At 35.6% G+C, this 19,113-nt stretch overlaps 1 protein-coding gene across 10 annotated transcripts in view; it reads right to left on the bottom strand.

Annotated features, from left to right (window-relative positions):
* Nucleotides 1-19,113, bottom strand: part of USP34 (ubiquitin specific peptidase 34) — a 124,262-nt gene that overhangs the window by 40,908 nt on the left and 64,241 nt on the right. For all 10 annotated transcript variants that reach the window (XM_065630611.1, XM_065630616.1, XM_065630614.1 and 7 more), the window contains 21 exons: nt 18,577-18,659; nt 17,255-17,409; nt 16,516-16,629; nt 15,465-15,564; nt 15,171-15,330; nt 14,630-14,756; nt 14,386-14,533; nt 13,596-13,696; nt 11,939-12,148; nt 11,176-11,301; nt 10,263-10,385; nt 10,053-10,136; nt 9,648-9,734; nt 8,356-8,556; nt 7,464-7,546; nt 6,215-6,255; nt 5,213-5,337; nt 4,010-4,162; nt 3,294-3,398; nt 2,509-2,564; nt 2,289-2,409 (listed from right to left, as the gene is read on the bottom strand). In XM_065630611.1, the coding sequence (XP_065486683.1) occupies nt 2,289-2,409; nt 2,509-2,564; nt 3,294-3,398; nt 4,010-4,162; nt 5,213-5,337; nt 6,215-6,255; nt 7,464-7,546; nt 8,356-8,556; nt 9,648-9,734; nt 10,053-10,136; nt 10,263-10,385; nt 11,176-11,301; nt 11,939-12,148; nt 13,596-13,696; nt 14,386-14,533; nt 14,630-14,756; nt 15,171-15,330; nt 15,465-15,564; nt 16,516-16,629; nt 17,255-17,409; nt 18,577-18,659 (2,503 nt within the window). The remainder of the gene's footprint in view (nt 1-2,288; nt 2,410-2,508; nt 2,565-3,293; nt 3,399-4,009; nt 4,163-5,212; nt 5,338-6,214; nt 6,256-7,463; nt 7,547-8,355; nt 8,557-9,647; nt 9,735-10,052; nt 10,137-10,262; nt 10,386-11,175; nt 11,302-11,938; nt 12,149-13,595; nt 13,697-14,385; nt 14,534-14,629; nt 14,757-15,170; nt 15,331-15,464; nt 15,565-16,515; nt 16,630-17,254; nt 17,410-18,576; nt 18,660-19,113) is intronic.

Here is a 19,113-nt window from a genome sequence, read left to right as displayed (position 1 = left end):
ATTAATACCCTAAAAAACTGAGATGGATACCTTGAAACTTCAGTAACTTCCTTCTACATAGTCAATTTAATTCAATAAATTAAAACCAAAAGTAAAATACTAAAAGGATAAGAAAAAATATGAACTTCTGTATAGGTCTGTAGGAACAGGGGGTCACACTATTCCCCAACTCCAGCACATTCAAAGGAGCGCAGAATGGTGAAAAAGCTTTCCTCCACCTTTCAGCTACGAAATGAACACTACTAATTAGTCATTTAAGTGGTATAATGAAAGAGTATGAAAGATTAAATTAAGCAGTATTCATAAAGAAGTATTTCAACAAATTTCCTTAGACAACTAGCGATTCCTTGTGCACACTTTATGCCTAGGGCTGACCCATAGCCTACACTTTGCTGCTTCTGTGCAATGTCTGCAATCTCAACACACTGTATTTAAGCATTAAATAATATAAGCCGTGTAGCATTTTAGTCGTCTACTTAATCAGACAATAAAGCCTCTACCTCTGCAGAATTTTGATTGCCTTTTTCCCCAAAGGTATCTTCTTGTATTTTTTTTACAATTTCTACACTATAATTAAGAAAAAGGTTGTTCTTCAATTTAACCATTCAGGTATATTCAGTTAAGAAGCTTTTTAACATTAAAAGGCAGGCTCTGCTGTAAAATCTAACTAAATTCTATTAAGTGTGGATACACAGCAAAATCACCATAAAAAGCCTTGTTCCAGCGTGCAGGGAAGTTCCTGTAGCCTTAATATAAAATCTTATAACCACGGTCTTATGTTTATAGCTGAATAATGCGGAGAGGTCTTCTCCTGGCCAATACAGTTACTCAAAGTTCTTCCAGATCTCTCCACACTTTGGAGAAAGAAAACGTACAGAATTATAAATAAGCAGATACCTGGTTTCTTGGTAGTTAGTCTCAGGATGGTTTGTGGGGCAGCAGCCTGACTCCTTTTCCTTCCCAACCACACGTGTCAGGTGGAGTTGATCACAGGTCACTACCAGACCAGCTGCATCTACTAACTGGAGTTTTAGACTGTGCTGCAGCCTTTTTCAAACAGGTGTTTTAACACAACGGCCACCTTAAGGTGTCCCGGACTAGAAAAGCAGAAACTTCACAGATCTGGATCTATCTTTTTCTGATTAACTTTCTCAGTCTTGTATTTGTGCTGATTGAATTCTGACATGTTGGAGCAGGGAAGACAATGCTACAGATGATTTTGCTCAGAGGCTAAATGCAAAACCCTAATCTTGTTAAAAATATATCTCTTTACCATCAAAGTGGCCTTAAGATACACCTTTCTAGCGAAGATGTGCTAGCCAGTATGTGTTAAAAATGTATTTTTGTCTACTTAGCGTAGAATAAGGTAGGACGTGATTATCTATAAAAGACATCAAAGAAGGTAGATCGAGTATCCGCTGTTGTCACAAACTGTGACCTTTAAAGTTTGACAATATTTGTGAAACAATAATTTTGTTTACTTAGCAAGAGAAGGAATCTGTAGGGAAAAGGCACAGCAGAGCGTCAGAATCCTCTGGGAAGTCTAAGCTACCTTCAGTATTTGCCAGTGTATTTTCCTGGGTATCTTTTCACCAGCCTTTGCTCACAGGGGGAAGCATTTGGTTCCACAATCTTGCTCTATTATATTGAACACAACGCAAAACTCTTCACTAATGCACTTCAAAACGTGCAGTTAATAAGTGTTCTTAATCATACAAAGAATTAAAAAAAAATAATACTAGATCATGACTCAGTCTCAGAAAAGGTACTATGTCCCTGTCTCTCAGCAGAGCTGAATTCTTTTTGAGGAGTTTGTTGTGGACACTGTTCTGTTCACACTCATCCATTTTTCAAATCAAATTCCTGGCCTCCCTGGGATATACTACATACCTGCAACATACTTCAGGATTTCCTCTCTACTTAAGCTTCCCTTTTGTTTTCTTCTTGCCCTTTTCATATAGGCAAGCTACAAAATCTGATCTTTGCATAGCTCTTCTGTTTTGATTTCTACATCACCTCCACACTGTACTCTGTGAATCAAATTCTTGCTACAATTTATTCTGCAAGCTCTCCGTGCTTAAAATACACTTATTCCAGGATAATTACATAGTAGTAGTCTTTTAAAACGCTGTCAGCAATGTAACCTTATGTTAGGTAGTGCACAATGTGGACACCATTAGGACTACTGGACAGTAAAATGGTGGAAAAAAGGTGAAATGAGGAAAGTACAGTAACAAGAGATGCCACTATTTTGATCTCTTTGAGGTCTTTCAGCGCCCTTTTCTTACCTGGCCTTCGCGAGAAAATTTAAAGGGTGGTTTGTGCTTAATAACGCTTGTTGCAAGACGAAGTAGTCCTGTAAGTCCATCATCTTCTATATTACCATCTTGATGGTCAAGGATTTCTCTGCTATATATACACATATATACAAAAGAAATGTTAAAACTCTGTCCCACTAGCAATAAATATAATGCAACTTAACAAGTGAAATTAGTTAGCAAACCTCACCTCCGAATGCAGTCAGCAAGATGTCTTGCCAGTGCATCTAAATCAAGCAGTGTCGTCTGATTAAGAATAAAGAAAATGGAATATAAATGGAAAATGATTATGTTCCTCGTGAATGACAATTTATAAGCCTAGCCTGAAACTATGGTTATGCTTTTGGATGAAATTTTGTTATTGCACACAGAAAAATAGGGACAATTGAAACTCAACTTTCAAACATGCTTGAAGCAATATTTTAATACATTTTTATAAATGTGATGAAACTCTTTTTAAAAATTAATGCTGTACAGTTCAAATGAAGTAGATTTATGTAAGGCCACCAGCCAGCTTAAGCAGTTGCAGAGTTTGCCCACAAGGTAACTTTAACCCTTCAGAGATGTTTCAAAAGTTGTGAATAAATTCTCTAACCTGTGCTAAGTGGCTGTTAACTGAAATTCTTTCCCCTTTTAGCTTCAGTCAACTACTTGTTTACCTCCTCCTTAGACCGCATTGAAAGTATCAACAGTGAATCTCTCAGTTACAGCATTCCCGATGTCTGTGACCTTCACCTAAGTTCACCTCCTTTGTGTATCATACCCATTCCCTCTTCTTGACTCGACAGGTTCAGTATCTGAAGCTAACAAATACATTTCGGACAGTAGGGAAAGCTGGGAGATGGGAAAGATCCAAGAGGCGTTCAGAGCAGCTCACAATCTCTTAAGTAAAAATGTCTCATCCTGAAGTAAAAGTGGTCTGAAAACCCAAATTTAAAAAAGCAAATGTGCCTATGAATGCAAAGCAAAACAAACCTGACTTGCATCTTTGACATGTATGTTATCGATCAGTTTGCATAGCAGCCAAAAATATTCCTTACAGCCTGGTCGCAGCACTGTTTCTTCTTCATAATCCTCTATCTGTGAAAAGAAATTTCTTTTGTTCTGAAGTACATCAGACAAAATAACTGTGTATTAAAAAAACCGTAGTAAACACAGTAACTGTTACAAAGATATTACTTTTTTCAAGCCCCTATTTAAGATAAGCCAATGTATTTTACAATGCTAACAGTGCGTGTTCTATTTTTCTTCTGCAATTTTCTTCTCGCAATATTTATTAATTTTCTTGAAAGGTGGTCAGGATGATATTAAAAAAACTTCAGAATAGTATTGTCTCCATCCTACCCACTGCAAATTGCAAAAAATGTTCACTAGAAGAAACATGAGAAACTTTGGCTGAATTCAACGTTAGCAGAACTCTAAACTCTTCTGAAAACGAGTCAAATAATGCAAAATTTTTTGTAGATTGTTTTAATTTAACTTTTGCTTTTTAATATCAACAGAGTTTAAAACAAAAGCAGACTTAGACTGAATATACCGCTCTCACCTGAAATCAAAAGCTGCTCAGGGTCACAAGAATAACTGCCTGACAGACACAAAATCCAGGTTCCCACTTCACTGCCATACAAGTCCTTCCAAGCACTCACTCAGACATAATGGTAATATGTCCTGTCAATTCCTTAAATTCTTACCCGGATTGGTTTCAGAGCTTGAGCATCAGGGAGAAATTTTAATAATGTTGATGCAGCCAGCAGTAGAAAGGATCGATTAATTGAGTCTCCCCCATCCAGACCAGAGAGAGATAACTTGTATAAACCATTGCAAGACTCGTGGCGAACGGCAGTCTGCATAAAAAAGAAAATAATTAAATTATTACATGCATGATTCAGAAGATTTTTTTCTTTTGATGACTTTTCCTTCAGATGTACATAATTAAGTTCCTCTGATAATACCCATCAGGTTATCAAGATAAAATACGTCTTTCTAAAAACACACACTACAAACAACATACATTTAAATTACTTACAGAAAAATGCAAATGACATTGTTCAAACAAAAAAGCTGATCTGTCTGTGCCATTTGTCTCTTGAGTTATGTATTTTCTACAGTAAAAATTACAGTCAGTTACTAAAATAGAAAATATCACATCCGGGCAAACTAGGGAAATCTATGTGATCCTGGAACCTACACTTACTCATTCCTAACTATAGGGTTAATTTGTTTTAATTTCACTAGAAGACTTATTTTCTTCTTTCTTCTATTGTTTTCTTAAGAAAAATATCTATAGACTTTCTCTAATCCAGCCTCTAATCCAGTTTGCACTTTTTTCCAGGGTTTTTAAAAGGAGTCAGCACGTAAGCTTTTTCTGTGGCTGAGTAATAAAGCAACAAACTATCACTAGTAAATATAAAAAAGTTGTATTATGCGTATTTTTATGCAATTTTCAAGTTTTTATCACATGAGAAAAAAATCCCTTAAAGCCAAACAAAGTTTCAGTAATGAGGAACAATTTTATATCCACTCTCATTCACCTCATCTTATGACAAAAAGTAGCGCTGAAAAAATAATATAATGGGTGAAAGTATATTTAGACTAATCCTTGTTAGAGGGCACCACCCAGAAACTTCAAACAAATTACAATGAAAAAATTACCTTCAAAAAAGAAGAAAGACGAGAGTTTATAAACTGGTTTGCAATCAACCACCAATGTGCCATCTTACACCGTATTTTAACTACAAATTATTTCTTAAACAGGATTGTAAGTAACTGAGTCAGATCCTGCCTACTTTTAGCAGGAAACAACGTGTCTTGAATTTAATGGTAGCTTGAAACCAAAGTTAATCTTGTTGCATATTATGCAGTAATTAGCGATGCAATAATGTCCTTCATTGTACCTCTGGAATAAGCAGGGTGAGTTTCTTTAGCCACTCTTGCAAATGGTCACTGTCCGCCAGACTGGATTTGGCCAAGGAACAGCAGTGAGCCCAACTCACCAGGAGCCACATGGAATAGTGAGTGACTGAAAGGAAAGGAGGAGGGAGTAAATCACGCTGTAACTAACAGAAGAGGCTTTTTAGGTTGAAGAGTTGCATAGTTCTAGCACATGACATTTATTTCAGTCATATTACGTGCAAGACTAAATCCTTACTGGCACGTAAGATACTCCTGAAACTCTGAACGTTACCCATATGTTGCTAAATACTGACCACCGTACTACTGAGGACAATTAAATTAGATTACTCTAAGTATTACCAATCTGGGGCACAATCCTTTCCTGCATGTCTACTTCTTTGCTAATGGATGACATCATGTCTTCACATGAACATTTCCCTGGAGTAACTAGTATATCTGTTCCTTTCTTCTTAACAGCTAAAAGTAAGGCTTTAGTAGGTGATACATGGTATTTACTCAGAATTTGAGTTCACAGACATGAACATCTGCGGGGGAGAACAAAGTGCACACCTGTGCTGTACTTTTGACAATTTGATACAGACTTAATCTGACACAGGTCACTGAGACCAAGAGGGATAGATGGGGGAGCTCCAAGAAATTCTGGGCTCAGAATTATTTCTGTAAACCAGAATAAAGGTGACTATTGATGCCTCTATTAGGGTGTTATATATGCTGGTCTTTGGAGGTTATGAATAAAGCTGGTTTTCCTACCAAACCAGCTCCTCTGGAGATGAAGACGTGGCTACAGTCCGAAATTTCAATTAATATAAAACAATTCCCAGAGAAGAAAAGCCTCTCTGTGTATTCCCACCTAGATTGTAACAGCCCTAGCACTACCAAGGAAAACAATTTTATCGCATTCTAATGCTGGAGTCAAACAAATGCGTAGTTTGGTATCTTCAATATGTTTTCATCACTATTAGCTCATAACATACAGCACTAACCTTCATGTCTCGATCTGTGATCAGACTGAGCTTTCAACACCCTGAACAGGAAGAAGACAGAGCCACTTGAACTTCGTCACAGAACGTAACAGATTATCACTTACAAATACACACAAGTAACAACACAGTTACTCCTAAGTAGCCACTAAGAAAACTAAAATTTTAATCTTAAAGGTTTTATTTCTTGCAGTATTCAAAATTAGCAACAATAATAAAAATATTTAAAGCTCCATGTGTCCCCTTAAAGGTTTTCTGACTACAAGACAAGAAGTCAAGCAAAAATACCCACAACCCCTTTATTTTATCCAACAAAGAGAAGACGTGAAACAGAACTAAGAACTGGCCCGTAACAGCAGAAAGCTACAATTCTTCATGGAGAACTGCGCTTTGAACAAACATTTGCAAACTTTAGACTAATTGTAAATGTTTGTATTTATTTACTTACATTTTTATAAATTGCAAGAAAAGGTTATGAAACCAAAACCACACTGTATGTATTTAAAATTACTCCTGCAACTCGACTAGAGGTTAAAGTTAGGCACACTTGTAGACTTGACCGGAAATGCTCTGAGTGTCCCCTAACAATCTTTCAAAAATATGGTAAAACACCCTTGGAACCTGGTAAAACTTTACCTGGAATCAGGTAATTTTACAAAACGAAACGCAGCAAACCCCCTGACGTCCCCACCACCAGTCCCGTTCCATCACGACACAGTCTTACATAGAATTGCTTTTCTCAGGACAAAAGGCAAAAAGGACAAGAATCTCTAGTAGCCCATTTCTGAAGGTAAAATTTTGCCTTCAGTACATGCACACTCTCTAAAACAAATAAGGGTAATTTCAGCAGTAATAAGCTAATGGATGGGAAAAACAAGTCAAAACTGTCAGATGACTAAGCAGCTCAAAAGAGATTTTATTTTCATTTCTCCTTTACACAGCCTTGAAATTGAGAAGACTAATTGCTACAAACAGAACAAAGAAATAGTTTTGGCATGAGAATTTCTGAGCACATACCACGTTTATTTTGTTACTCCATGCTTCATACCCTGACCATTGAGAATTTTCACCACTCTCCTCTTTCTCACTCCTCTCTAAGGGTGGGAGAGGTGACTAAGAAAAGCAAGTCTAGTGCCCATAGACTTGGGTGTTAATGGGGACTACAACTAAAAGAGCTATTACTTTATTTAAAGCAGCGATGAAAATGTGCACACTTGATTAGCTTTATTACAAAAATAAAAAGATATTGTACCTAGGTGCCAAGTTGTCATATGTATAAGCAACTGACATAAGTCGCTGAATCAAACTGGTTCCCTGGACAAGTACAAGAAACACCTTTAAAAATTGAAGTCAAAAGAAAAAAAAAAAACACAGTTAATATAACAACAAGCTTTTTGATCTGTTTTTAAATTATACACTGTGTGAATCTAAAACAAACCCACCTGTGTAGAGGAAGAGCAAAAGACAAATCATTGCATCTCCATAGTTAAACTTATATTGTTTTTTATTAAAGCAGCTCTAAAAGCCTGTGTTTCATTGACCAGGTCTAGATGCTAAAATTTCATTTTATTTCTCTAAGAAAGACAATTTAACTGAATAGAAAAAATCAAACATTTATGCAATCCTTTTGGTAAAAACATTATTTTTTTTAAAGCATAGACTATTCACTGCCTTTTAAAAATCTTAGGCTTGAAGACAACAAGGTTGAGGATGAGGCTGGATATTTAAGTTTTGCCTGTCTCTGTGACACATTCACTTAAATTATCCATTTTTAGAGAACGTGACAAGCTATACAGAATTTTCAAATCAAAGTCTGAAGAAAGTATTTAAAAATGTTTAGATAGCAAATCCTCTTCAATAAAAAAATTCATCAATAGACAATGAAAAATTCAAAACCAGTTACAGAAACTGGTAGCAGCATTCACACACAGCCAATGTTAAAAAATTTAATACATTTGATAATTTCTCTATATCATAGTAGCTCTGGCAATTTAGGGATCTGTTTTGTCAAAAATACCCAGTACTTATAGAATAGTTGAAGTTTTTCTGTGTATAACAATGACAAATGGGAAGTTTGGCTCCAGCTCACAGTTCAGAGTCATTTTTCCAAAGCTCACAAAACGCACACACTGTTGATATCCTACCTCTGTTAAACGAGGTATATGAAGGCCCTTGGTGTGGTCACTCGCGGTTTTCCTCGATTTGCCCGGCCACGTTCTTTTCCTGTGACTCTCGGCCACACCAGACCAGGCAAAGACATCGTGGTACGCTAAATCTAGATCCGAAGGATCGACTGCAAACTGGCATATCAGCTTCAGCAAGCAAGCCAGACAATCTAGCTGCCACTGTGAAGAAGAAGAAAAGGAAATTTTCCTTTTTCAGGGGTTTATTTTACAAATAATTCTACACTTGTAACAGAATTTCAAATGAAATGCTTAAGTAAGGTGTAAAGGATAAACAACTAGAACCTTAACTGGCAAAACCTCAACACAAGAGACAATAAAGAGGAAGGTTATTTAACAAAAACAAACTTAATAAAAAGTATACTTGCCTTCTTTTTAGCATTTCAGTAACTGTCATCAGTTTTATACATATATATGTATGCTTGTTCATTGACTTCTTTTTACGTACATATGACTCAGAGCTTGAGGTATTTCAATATTTTTTAATCAAATTGAAAATAAAAGACAAAAATTAACTAATTTAAATAGTTTTCATTATGTTAAGAATTTAGCTCAAACTAATAACAGAATGATCATGAAGAAGACATATAAGCACAACTAATAATCATGTTCATTATTGAAAAGTGTCTTTATTAACACCATAGCAACAATGCTACAACTTCAGCCTCAATGCCAACAAGGGGAAATGGTATTTCTTGACCTCTTCAGATGTAAAGATAATTAACAGATTACTGCTTTTAAAACAGACTATAATAAAAGTTTCCAAATAGCAAGAAAAAGGCAGAAAATATGGCAAAAATAAAGTTTGGCAAATTTGGATTTTTTTAAAGAAGTGTGGCGTGGAATAGTATTATCAATGCAGTTGCAATCATTCCTAAAGATGAAACTCAGGGTTTTTTCTCTAAGATGTTCTCATGATCTGCAGTTTTACCTTCTACAAACTAAGATTTTTATGACTGGACAAAATTTAAACCAAAAATACACAGAAAAATACAAAGGGTGGTTTTAAAATATAAAAAAGCAGAAATATGTGGTTGGTTTGTTTGTTTGTTTCTTAAGAAAATAAATTCTTCCAGGAATCTAAAATATTCAAGAAAAATATGCTATTGCATAGACTCTGGTGGTTTCAATTACAGAATTCATTTATTTCACTTACTACAGAAGAGTAACTATAAGAAAGGCTGAAAGTAATTGAAAGTCTTTACAAATGAGAGCTATGTTATTCTGGAGAAAAATGGTGAATAAACACCTACCACAGTCCATGATTCCTGTTCTTTAGGCTCTAAGATTCCAGAATTGAAAATTTCAAGTAACTGTTGGAGCCCTCCAGCAGCAACAAACTGTAAATATATTATGGAATCAACGTGAGAAAAAGCAAATATAGAAATATCACTAAGTTAGATACCAGTCTAAACTTTAAAAATAAATAAATAAATCTGATAAACTATTCAGCTGGATATTTTATGAAATACAAAAGAAAAAGCTGTACACAACTATCTCAACTTTACAGGCCTGATAACATGGAAAAACTTTAAAATGTTATACTAAATTTGAGATTAAAAATTCCAAGATAGATCACGTTTTAAATGGGTTTTCATTTTATCTCTTTTTTTGAAAAACTGTATTAGGTGTCACAGAATACTGTAGGAAAATCAAACCTTGCAGCTCCACGTGTTTTTACTATTTTCTATTTGATCCTCACTTGAATCATCTGAGTCTGGGTAAAGATCGCTGTAACTACCCTAAAGATAAACAAGAACAATTCATTGTAAAAACAGTTAAAGAATTAAAATGCTGTAAAGTAACTCATCAATATATACTTTGGTTTAGAGAGAAAAACATGTATTCTGTGCAGGAAAAACTATTACCGTAGATTCACGTCTTATTCTCCTGTTGGGCTTTCCCAAAGCTTCGATAATTTCCAGGGCATACAAAAGTTTATGGGCACTTTTTATTCGCAAAAGATCCTTCCAGCTAAAGCCATCATTACCCTTAAAAGATAAAAAAGACAGAAGACAATTAACACAATTATATGTAATGCCAATCTATCTAAATAATGCAAGGAGAAGATTTTTCAAGTGACATGGACAAATTATTTGGCTTTTAATTTCACCTATTATTTGAAATTAGACAATTTCAAGCATATTTCTATACATGATTAACAATTTGAATAATGTACATTCAGCAAAGAAATCTGGTAAACCTCCAGCACTATTATAAGATAAAGGTATACACAATTTTTCAGTAGAGGAAGCCAAAAGTTATATACTCTAAATTATAACTTCCACTAAAATTTTGATGCAGGTGGCCATAAAGAACCATAATATCTAAAAACTGTTAATAAGCAATTTCAACAACTTTAAAAGAGGCAAAGTTTTTATCTCTAGGACAAGAAAATAACCAGGTAAGTACTCATGTTTTGAAGGTGTAAAAGGGAGTACAAAAGGATCACTATCACAACAGTCATAGTGTTAAAGCAAGGCTGCAAATGAAGAAATTGCTGGTTCAATTCAAACCAAAAGACTGTGACAATTAGTACTGACTATTCTTTTCACTTATTAACTGATTTAAAAGAACATATAAAAACAAACTTTGGCAACTAAGCTGACATCTCTGTTTAGTTTAATTTCATAAGAATTATTAGGTTTATTTGTGTCGCAGCCTACTTAAAACACTTACTATTTAACATTCCTATTTGGAGAAAATTCAACTAAAACACTAGACACTGAACCATCCACATATAATAAAGATAAACATGTAAAACAAGCATTCTTTTTTCACCTGTTCATCTGAAATATTCTGGAATGCCTGCAACATATTAGGGCACGTTGGCAGAAGCATTAAGAGTTCCCAGACACGTCTGGATAAGTTTTCTGCATGGAGATGGAGTTCTTCACTCCTTGAACTCTGAGAAACCACAGAACAACCATTCTTATTGTGAACTTCTTTGAGAAAATAAGATTTCAAAGTCCAAAAATGTATTTATTCTTAATTATGAAGCTATCTCCTATCTAATGTAAATCCATAAATCGACCTGATAATTGAAATCTCCCTGAACCTGCAAGAAACTAAACTCCATTATCTTTACAGCTTATCACATATTTTGAAATATTCGAGTGTAAATAAAACTTAAAAATAAACTACTGGTTTGAATATACCAGTGCGTATTTAATTTCCCACAAGCTAATATGGCATATAAGACATAAAACTTGAGTTTTTGCAATAAAACCTTTACAAACCTTTCTTCAAGCCAATTCCCATTATTAGTCACAATATCTATTTAAATAATCAATATTCTTTCCTAAGAATTACTTTTTCATAGTTTCTACAATATTTAAAACATTTAAAATACATCTGAACAATGTTATTAAGAAAATCAGAAAAATCATTATAATGATTACACCATAAGTGAAATGTGAATATACAGACAATAAACATATCTCACAATTGGACAGAGTACAGAAAAAATAGGCTGGATAGGAAAAATAGATCCAATGAAATAAGACTTAAATGTAATTATTCTAATAAAATTACTCTAAATTACCTCACTGTCTTCCATAGCCACTTCTCCAGAAGGAGGCTTAAAAGAGGCGAGCATCTCCAACAAATCAAAAAGGGTGGTAAGATGAGGTTCTTGCAGGAGTAAAAGCATTGGAATGTTGTCCTTCTGAGGAGGGGGCAGGCAAGACGCTGGCAGCTGAACACCTTCGCCCTTTCGTTCTCTCCTCGGTGCGCCCAGGGATACAAACACCATCTAGAAACAGAGAGAAACAACAAGGAGGAGAGAGACGATTTTAAAAATTCATATGCTAAAGCTATGGAATGTTTTCAGCAGGATCAGAATGAAGAACTTAAAGATATATCAATACTTTTGTTGTCAAGTCTTTACTGAGCAGCATTTTGAGCAACTACCACAATTAAAGCTTAGGTTTGCCTTAATTTCAAGCATTCATGGCGTAGCTGCATACACTGTTTGCTGCTTTCTTGTCCCTCATCCCTTATTTTGCCATTCAGGCTGGGGAGACTCTAGTGCTGGGCTGACTTCTCAGTACATAAATGAAATGGCACGAAAACTAATCCAGAGGAAAAATGAGATAAATTGGCTCAAAGAACTGAAGAATGCTAGCGAGGGCACAGCGACATAAATAGCGGCGCGGTGGGAAAAGCAGACATCTGTTATACTGGCATAACAACGTTCTCAGGCAAACTGCTCCTGCTGACTAGTTGTCACCTCCAAATATTGATCACATCCAGCCATTCAGACTGAATGTAACTGCTGCTCTGAGTTCTGCAAACACCTGATTGCGCCATAGCGCAATTCTGTAAAATTATCTATGTTAATAAGAAAAAAGAAAAACAAAACCACAGCTGGTTTTGCTTTTGAATTAACCCAATCCATTTAGTAAAAAGAACTGATGGAAGATGCACTCCAACAGATCATCCGATTCAGAACTGTAAGAGTCAACATAGACTGGCTGCCACAATTACTTACAGCCAGGAGTGGCACATGTAAGCATATCAGCCACTAATAATCTTTCTGAAAAGACGTTAGCAGATCTCTGAAGGCGTACAGTGCTTTAGTTTCCCTTTAGATAGAAAGAACGTATGTGATGACATGCTAGTAAGTTTTGTTACAGTGCCACCTCCCTCAGACAATCACGATGTCATTCATACGTATACAAATCAAATTAGGCTTTTCCATACTGCAGATTTCAGCAAACTTATGAGTAGACCACTCTAACAGGAACTCTGGATCGAAATAGAAGATCACAAATAAATGTTTAAAAATGCTTCAGACTTAACCCGGGAAAAGAGAGGGAGAGTCACTGCTACTATGGAAATGAGTTCAATGATTCAGATGAAAAGCAAATACTCGATTTTGTTTTCATCGCTCTCTAGTTTTCTTTGATGAATGCGAAAACCTGAAATGTTTGTTTCACTCTGAGTTTTCACATCTGCTAACATAACTAGAATTAGGTTTTAAAAATTACTAATTATTTTAAAGACTGACAACAGGAGCAAGGCCTGACAATATTAAGTTGGGGCGTGTATCGGATAGCATGAAACAACTAGTTTCAGAAAACCGTAGGATGCTCCCAAAGAAAAGTAGACCTTCCACCACAACTACCTGTATCAGCTGCGCTAGACCAAAGCAACATATCAATCTTTTTCAGTGAGTGCTGTCTATATGCTGGTAATACCTGCATATCCTTGAAACCCAATTCATGAAGCGTCTTTTCATCATAATCGGTTGTCAGTTCATGCCCAGATGAAATCATTCTCACAGGTCCCATGAGGCCACCTAGAATAAAAAGGTATTTCAGTAGATTTCTGGAATCGTAGTTTCATTTTCTAATGGAAGCGCTAAGACTTATTTTCAATAGTACACCCTTCAATAGCCAAAAAAAGAAGGTGTAAATCTAGAATTTCAAGAGCCAAAAGTTGACACCGATTTAATGAAATTGAAATCCCACCTGAGAAAACAACTAAAATTAAGGGCAATGAGATTTAGCTCTACAAGGAAAAGGTAAGAGAAAAACTTGTACGCTGGCACCACGAGCCTGTAATTTTTATTGGAATTTGATAAACTCTGCTCAGATTTCTACCTCAGTTGATGAAATAATCATGATTTCATGTTCCTAACCAGGAACTGTTTTCTGTTGTAGATTAACTAATACAGGTGCATTAAAATGGACGTAATAAAAGGTCACTGAGACAGAGGTGTGCACTATGTCCCTTACAACACGTCTCCTGTGATGCAGAATGACCCTAGTTTTAAAGTGTAAACAGTCAATACACCGAACCACAATTCACAGAGATCTTTGTGACCAAAAAATACTATTAGAAAGTCCTTTTTTTTTTTTTTAAATCTAAACAAAACAGTCCCCAAAATAGAGTACGGATGAGTAAAAGTGCAGATTTTAACTGCGAGTCTCAGCTTCAACTGAAAAGTAAAACTCGTGTGACTAGATTATTCCAAACCCAGCTTACCAGGAAACTCCGCTTTGCGGCTGCTTTGGCCAAACTCCTGAAGTTGCGCTTGTTGATTTATCTGCTCCTTCTGCAGGTTTTCGTACCAATGGGTGACCTCAGCCCGTAGATCGGCCACCTGATCACTAGGATACATTTCTATAGTCATCTGAAATAAACCAGAGATTTTATTTTTCAAAGCACACGGTGGACTTACTGAAATTTAACACTGTAGGATGCGCTTTCCGAAGCGTTTTTACGTTACCTTGTCAGGAAGCCCCGCTGGCTGACAGACAATTCTTAGTGGTAGTGACTGTTTGTCACTCAGGGCTTTCAAGTGACTGCTGATGCCAGTGCCTTCAATCTGCCACTGCCTCAGGTGATACGCAAACCTTAAGCAGGTAAAAATGTTGGAAAAGTATTTTTGTCAAAACCTATTTAACGCAAATGTTCAATAAACAATGAGAGGAAAGCCAAAACTTGCACCTTTGTTCACTGTTTTTTCCAAAATAAGAGGAAATTACTGATATTCTCCCTATTTTTCAAATAAAACTAAAGTACCTTTGAAATGTGAGGGATAGGAAAACACGAACCACATCCATATGTCTTTACACAATGACAAGGGCCAACTCTCATAACTGTTTAAACCTCATATATTACCTTGCAAATTTCCACTACTGTCCTTACTTTACACACAGAAAAACAAAGAAACTAGTACTTAAATTAAGAATAATAACTCATTCATCATTATGATAAGAGGAATATAAATAAATTCTGCATCCAAATATATCAATGGAGCTATTTACCTTCTCCTAAAAGCCTCCAGGTGTGTTTTCAGCATCAAGAGTCCTCTTTCAATAATGGTCAGACTTGAATGTGAGTCTCTCTCAAGGTTACTAGACGCTATCATCAGACTCTCCATACACTTGCTAATAAATTCCTGTTCTTTTTCCAGACCAGTTTTACCTATAATATCAGTTAAAGTCAATTATATACACATAACTTTAGGTCTATGCATTTTAATACCAAGAATAAAAACGAGAATCACATTAAATTTTTTTTTAACATTTTAAACAGAAAAGAAAAATAAAAATTCATACCGTTGATATAGTAAGAGTTGATATACTGGATAGCCGCTCGACTAACATCACCAGACTGTGCTCTTAAAGCAATACCCCAGAACTGGTCCATGCCACACAACTGTTTTGACAAAAGGAAAACAAACACAGAAACAAAACATCGCCTCATTATTTTACTGGGAGTGATGCTTTTCCAACCTGAGACATTTTATTTGCCTCTTGATGCAATTACTAAAAATATCTCTGTTTTTCCTCTGCTCGGGCTGTCGCCACTGCACACATCAATTACTACACAATTGTAACCTTCATAAATATTTTCCTAGTTTGAAGCATGAGAACTGGTTAAAATTCAAGAGTGAATTTTCATTTTCGACAAACAGGAATACTTTTAAATGAAGCCTTTAAACCACAACTATTACTGGTATTCATTGCAAGAATGGAAATTTTAATTAAAAATTGCCTCAAGTCAATTCAGGGAAAAATATCCTAGATGTAATTTTATTTCTGAGATACTTTGTATGAAAAACTAGAGAAGAAAAACTTGTAAAACACATGTGTAAACTGAGACACATTTTACAACAGATTTCTAGTCAGAATTAAATATGCCTAGTTGAATGCCATCTGAATCTTCTTATTTATAAATAAGTCAACGTTACAAACCCATTACTTAAATGCAACAGTGAACAGGGTTCTGTTATACTAAGTATATTATGCAGTCCACAAAGACATGCAGGCAACAGGTATCACTTTCTTTGTGGTTTCCTGTCTGTGCCTCTAGAGACAAAATCCACATATGTTCAAAGCCATGAGGGAAGGCCAGGATCACTGGCCCCTCTTATCTCCGTTTCGGTGTCCGACACTTGGAAGTTTTGAGTCCTGAGCTTCCAGGGCTCTCCTTGAGGCAGGAATCTGTACAGACGCCACCGCTATGGATTGTGACATTACCATTTCAAACCAGTAAATAACATTCAAGCCATTAAATTCTCAGGAGGTATGTCGTTGCAGGTTAAGTAATTTAACTTTTCCCTTCCCTCAGAAATAAGAAAAACACGAGTGCAGGATCTGGGCTTACCTCTGAGTTTGAGCCGCCATCATACGCACTAGTAGCCAATCGAGCCAAATTGCACAAATGCTGGAAGAGGTTTAGGCCAGTCATACTGATAGTTTCTGGTTTTAGTTGTGGCATCTAAATAAAACGAATGCACTTTAGTATGGAAAAAACAATTCAGTGCTGGAATGGATAGCAATTACAGGCTATTTATTTCATTAGCACAGAAAAACGTCATTTTTATTACCATATTCAAATGTAGTACACAAATTAAAATTTATTCTTGCAAAAGACCATACTCTGTGAATTTTATATACAATATAAAAAAATCAACTACAATTGGCTTAAACAAACCACTTTTCTCTACCACTGATTTGGACTGTAACAGCGCAGAGGAAACAAAAATTATTCTTGTAACACTAGCTGCTTAACTTATCAACAGCAGAAAAAATTGTTAGCAGACAAAACATGTCCATTCAAAAAAATCATACGCTTAGAAAACTAGACAAAAAAATGCGTAACCTTGAAAAAGCCGCAGACTACATTAATTATTGCGCAAACAAGTAAATAATAGTGTGAAAAGAATTTATGTCAATGCATTACTCTCTTCCCCCTAAGCAGAGAAAAATCACTGCATGACAAGTGGGGCCCTCTCAGACCACTAAAGACATATTTTTCATAGAAACCATTTAAAGTACATTAAATAGTGCTGATTTGGAGAGAAACGCTTTTATTAGAAGGTTGTAATTAACTCTCGACATACCTTTTCCAAAAAAAGATGCTTGTAAGTCTCCATACCCATAGCATGCTGATCTTTACTTCGTACTTGATTCAAGAACCAGTGTAGTGCATCATCGTAACATTCAGAATCTTCTACTAAGCAGTGCCACAGTATGTCCACTTGTTCTAAACTCAACCCTAAAATTAGGAAAGTATTTTTAACTACTCCTTTATAACATACAGCAAAATACATACAGAAGAGTTTTGTCAGGACAAGAAGTTTTCGGAAACAAGAAACCTGGGATCTCATACCAAACAGCGGGTTGTTTTTTCAGTTTATAAGTAATTATTGGCCACAACTTAGAGTCCAGCTTTGAGCTCAATATTGAGACTGTGGCTGGAACTAGTATCTCTGTAACTATTTCATCACTTCTCCTTCCAGGAGAACAGTAGGTTTATTTTCTTAGCTGGCAGAGAAACATTTGTGATCCCAACAAATTTCTTTAAAAAGAATTGTGGCTATCCTATTGGCAATCGCAAATACAGTGTTGGAATTTTTTTTTTCTCTTGGCTACAGAAATTCTTCTTCCTTCCTCTAATGACCAGAGGGACAAGCCATACATTGTGTGCCAACGCTGACTGCCTATACTGAGACTACCCAAATGACTCCTCCCTTCAATTGTTTTAATAAATGACCTCAATATATACTCAACCGAAAGTCTGTACAGAGCTCATGCCGAAACACTGAAGGCTATTAGTTTATAAGGGCTTAAGAGGAGAGTGGCCACAAGAATTTATGGAAGGGAAAGCCACCAAGGGTTACTACAAATTATGTTTGCCTTGGAATTCTATCAGCCACATCAGGAGATTCCTATTTTTCACCTTTTAGAGAGGAAACAGTCCAGCATCTGCACAGATCAACTATCACACAGAATACTAATTTCACAGAAGCGTAAGCCAATTTCTGACAGTTTTAAAATACAAAGAATTGTTCCTTTTTGGTATCACAACTTACTTACAGTGCACTCCACTAAAAGATCTCTGGGAACATTATGGATATGAATCAAAACCCACAAATACAGAATATATTATCTTTATTTCAGCAATTACTACAGTCCTAATATGTAGAAAAAAATGAAGCACGGAGAACATAAAAATTTGTTCTCGCAGAACTGCAACAGAATCTAAACTCCAATGTTGGTTCTGTGCTTTCATCAAAAAATCTTCCTTCTTTTGAAACACTACCAGAGATTATTTAAAATTGCATGTATAAAATATAATTTATTTAAGCTAACATTGATTATTAAGAACTATGTGAGCCTTATTATGAGGTGCTTCTCTGGTAAGGTAACCTCAAATACTTACTGAAATGATCTGGCGATCCTAGAGTTGAAAACACACATGTCAGGAATTGAAGACGAACCTGAACTTCTGCACTGTGGCTGTATCTAAAATTTAAATTTGTATTTTAAAAAGTTTAATTGTTTATTGTCATAACTTTTTTACCCCATTCATACACGTGCCTCTTAAAAGCATAAATATTTTTTTCTTATAAGTTCCTTTCTGGACTTCAGTATATAGTCTAGACTGCAGGTGTACACTTAACAGAACCAAACAAGTGGAATGACACACTCGTCATTACTAGATAAGGTACCTTTTTTTGTTGTTTTTTTGGGGGGAGGTGGAAGTGGGTTTTTTTGGCATGCAGTCCAGTTCAAGTGCATCATTTTGTCATTAGCATCCTGCAGGATCTGACCTTAATTTTCTCCCTAACTTGTAAAATGCTGGTATTTCTACCTTGAATTTCTGATTCCAGCTGATATCCATTATTTATAAAAACATTTTCATAACTTCACATTAAAATATTAGCTTTATTTCTATTTACAAGGTAGAAGCTTAATG

This window comes from Caloenas nicobarica, chromosome 3 (assembly GCF_036013445.1).
Source record: "Caloenas nicobarica isolate bCalNic1 chromosome 3, bCalNic1.hap1, whole genome shotgun sequence".
Classification (NCBI taxonomy): Eukaryota; Metazoa; Chordata; class Aves; order Columbiformes; family Columbidae; genus Caloenas; species Caloenas nicobarica.
The sequence above is the reverse complement of the archived record's forward strand: the minus strand, read 5'-3'. Positions and strand labels throughout refer to the sequence as shown.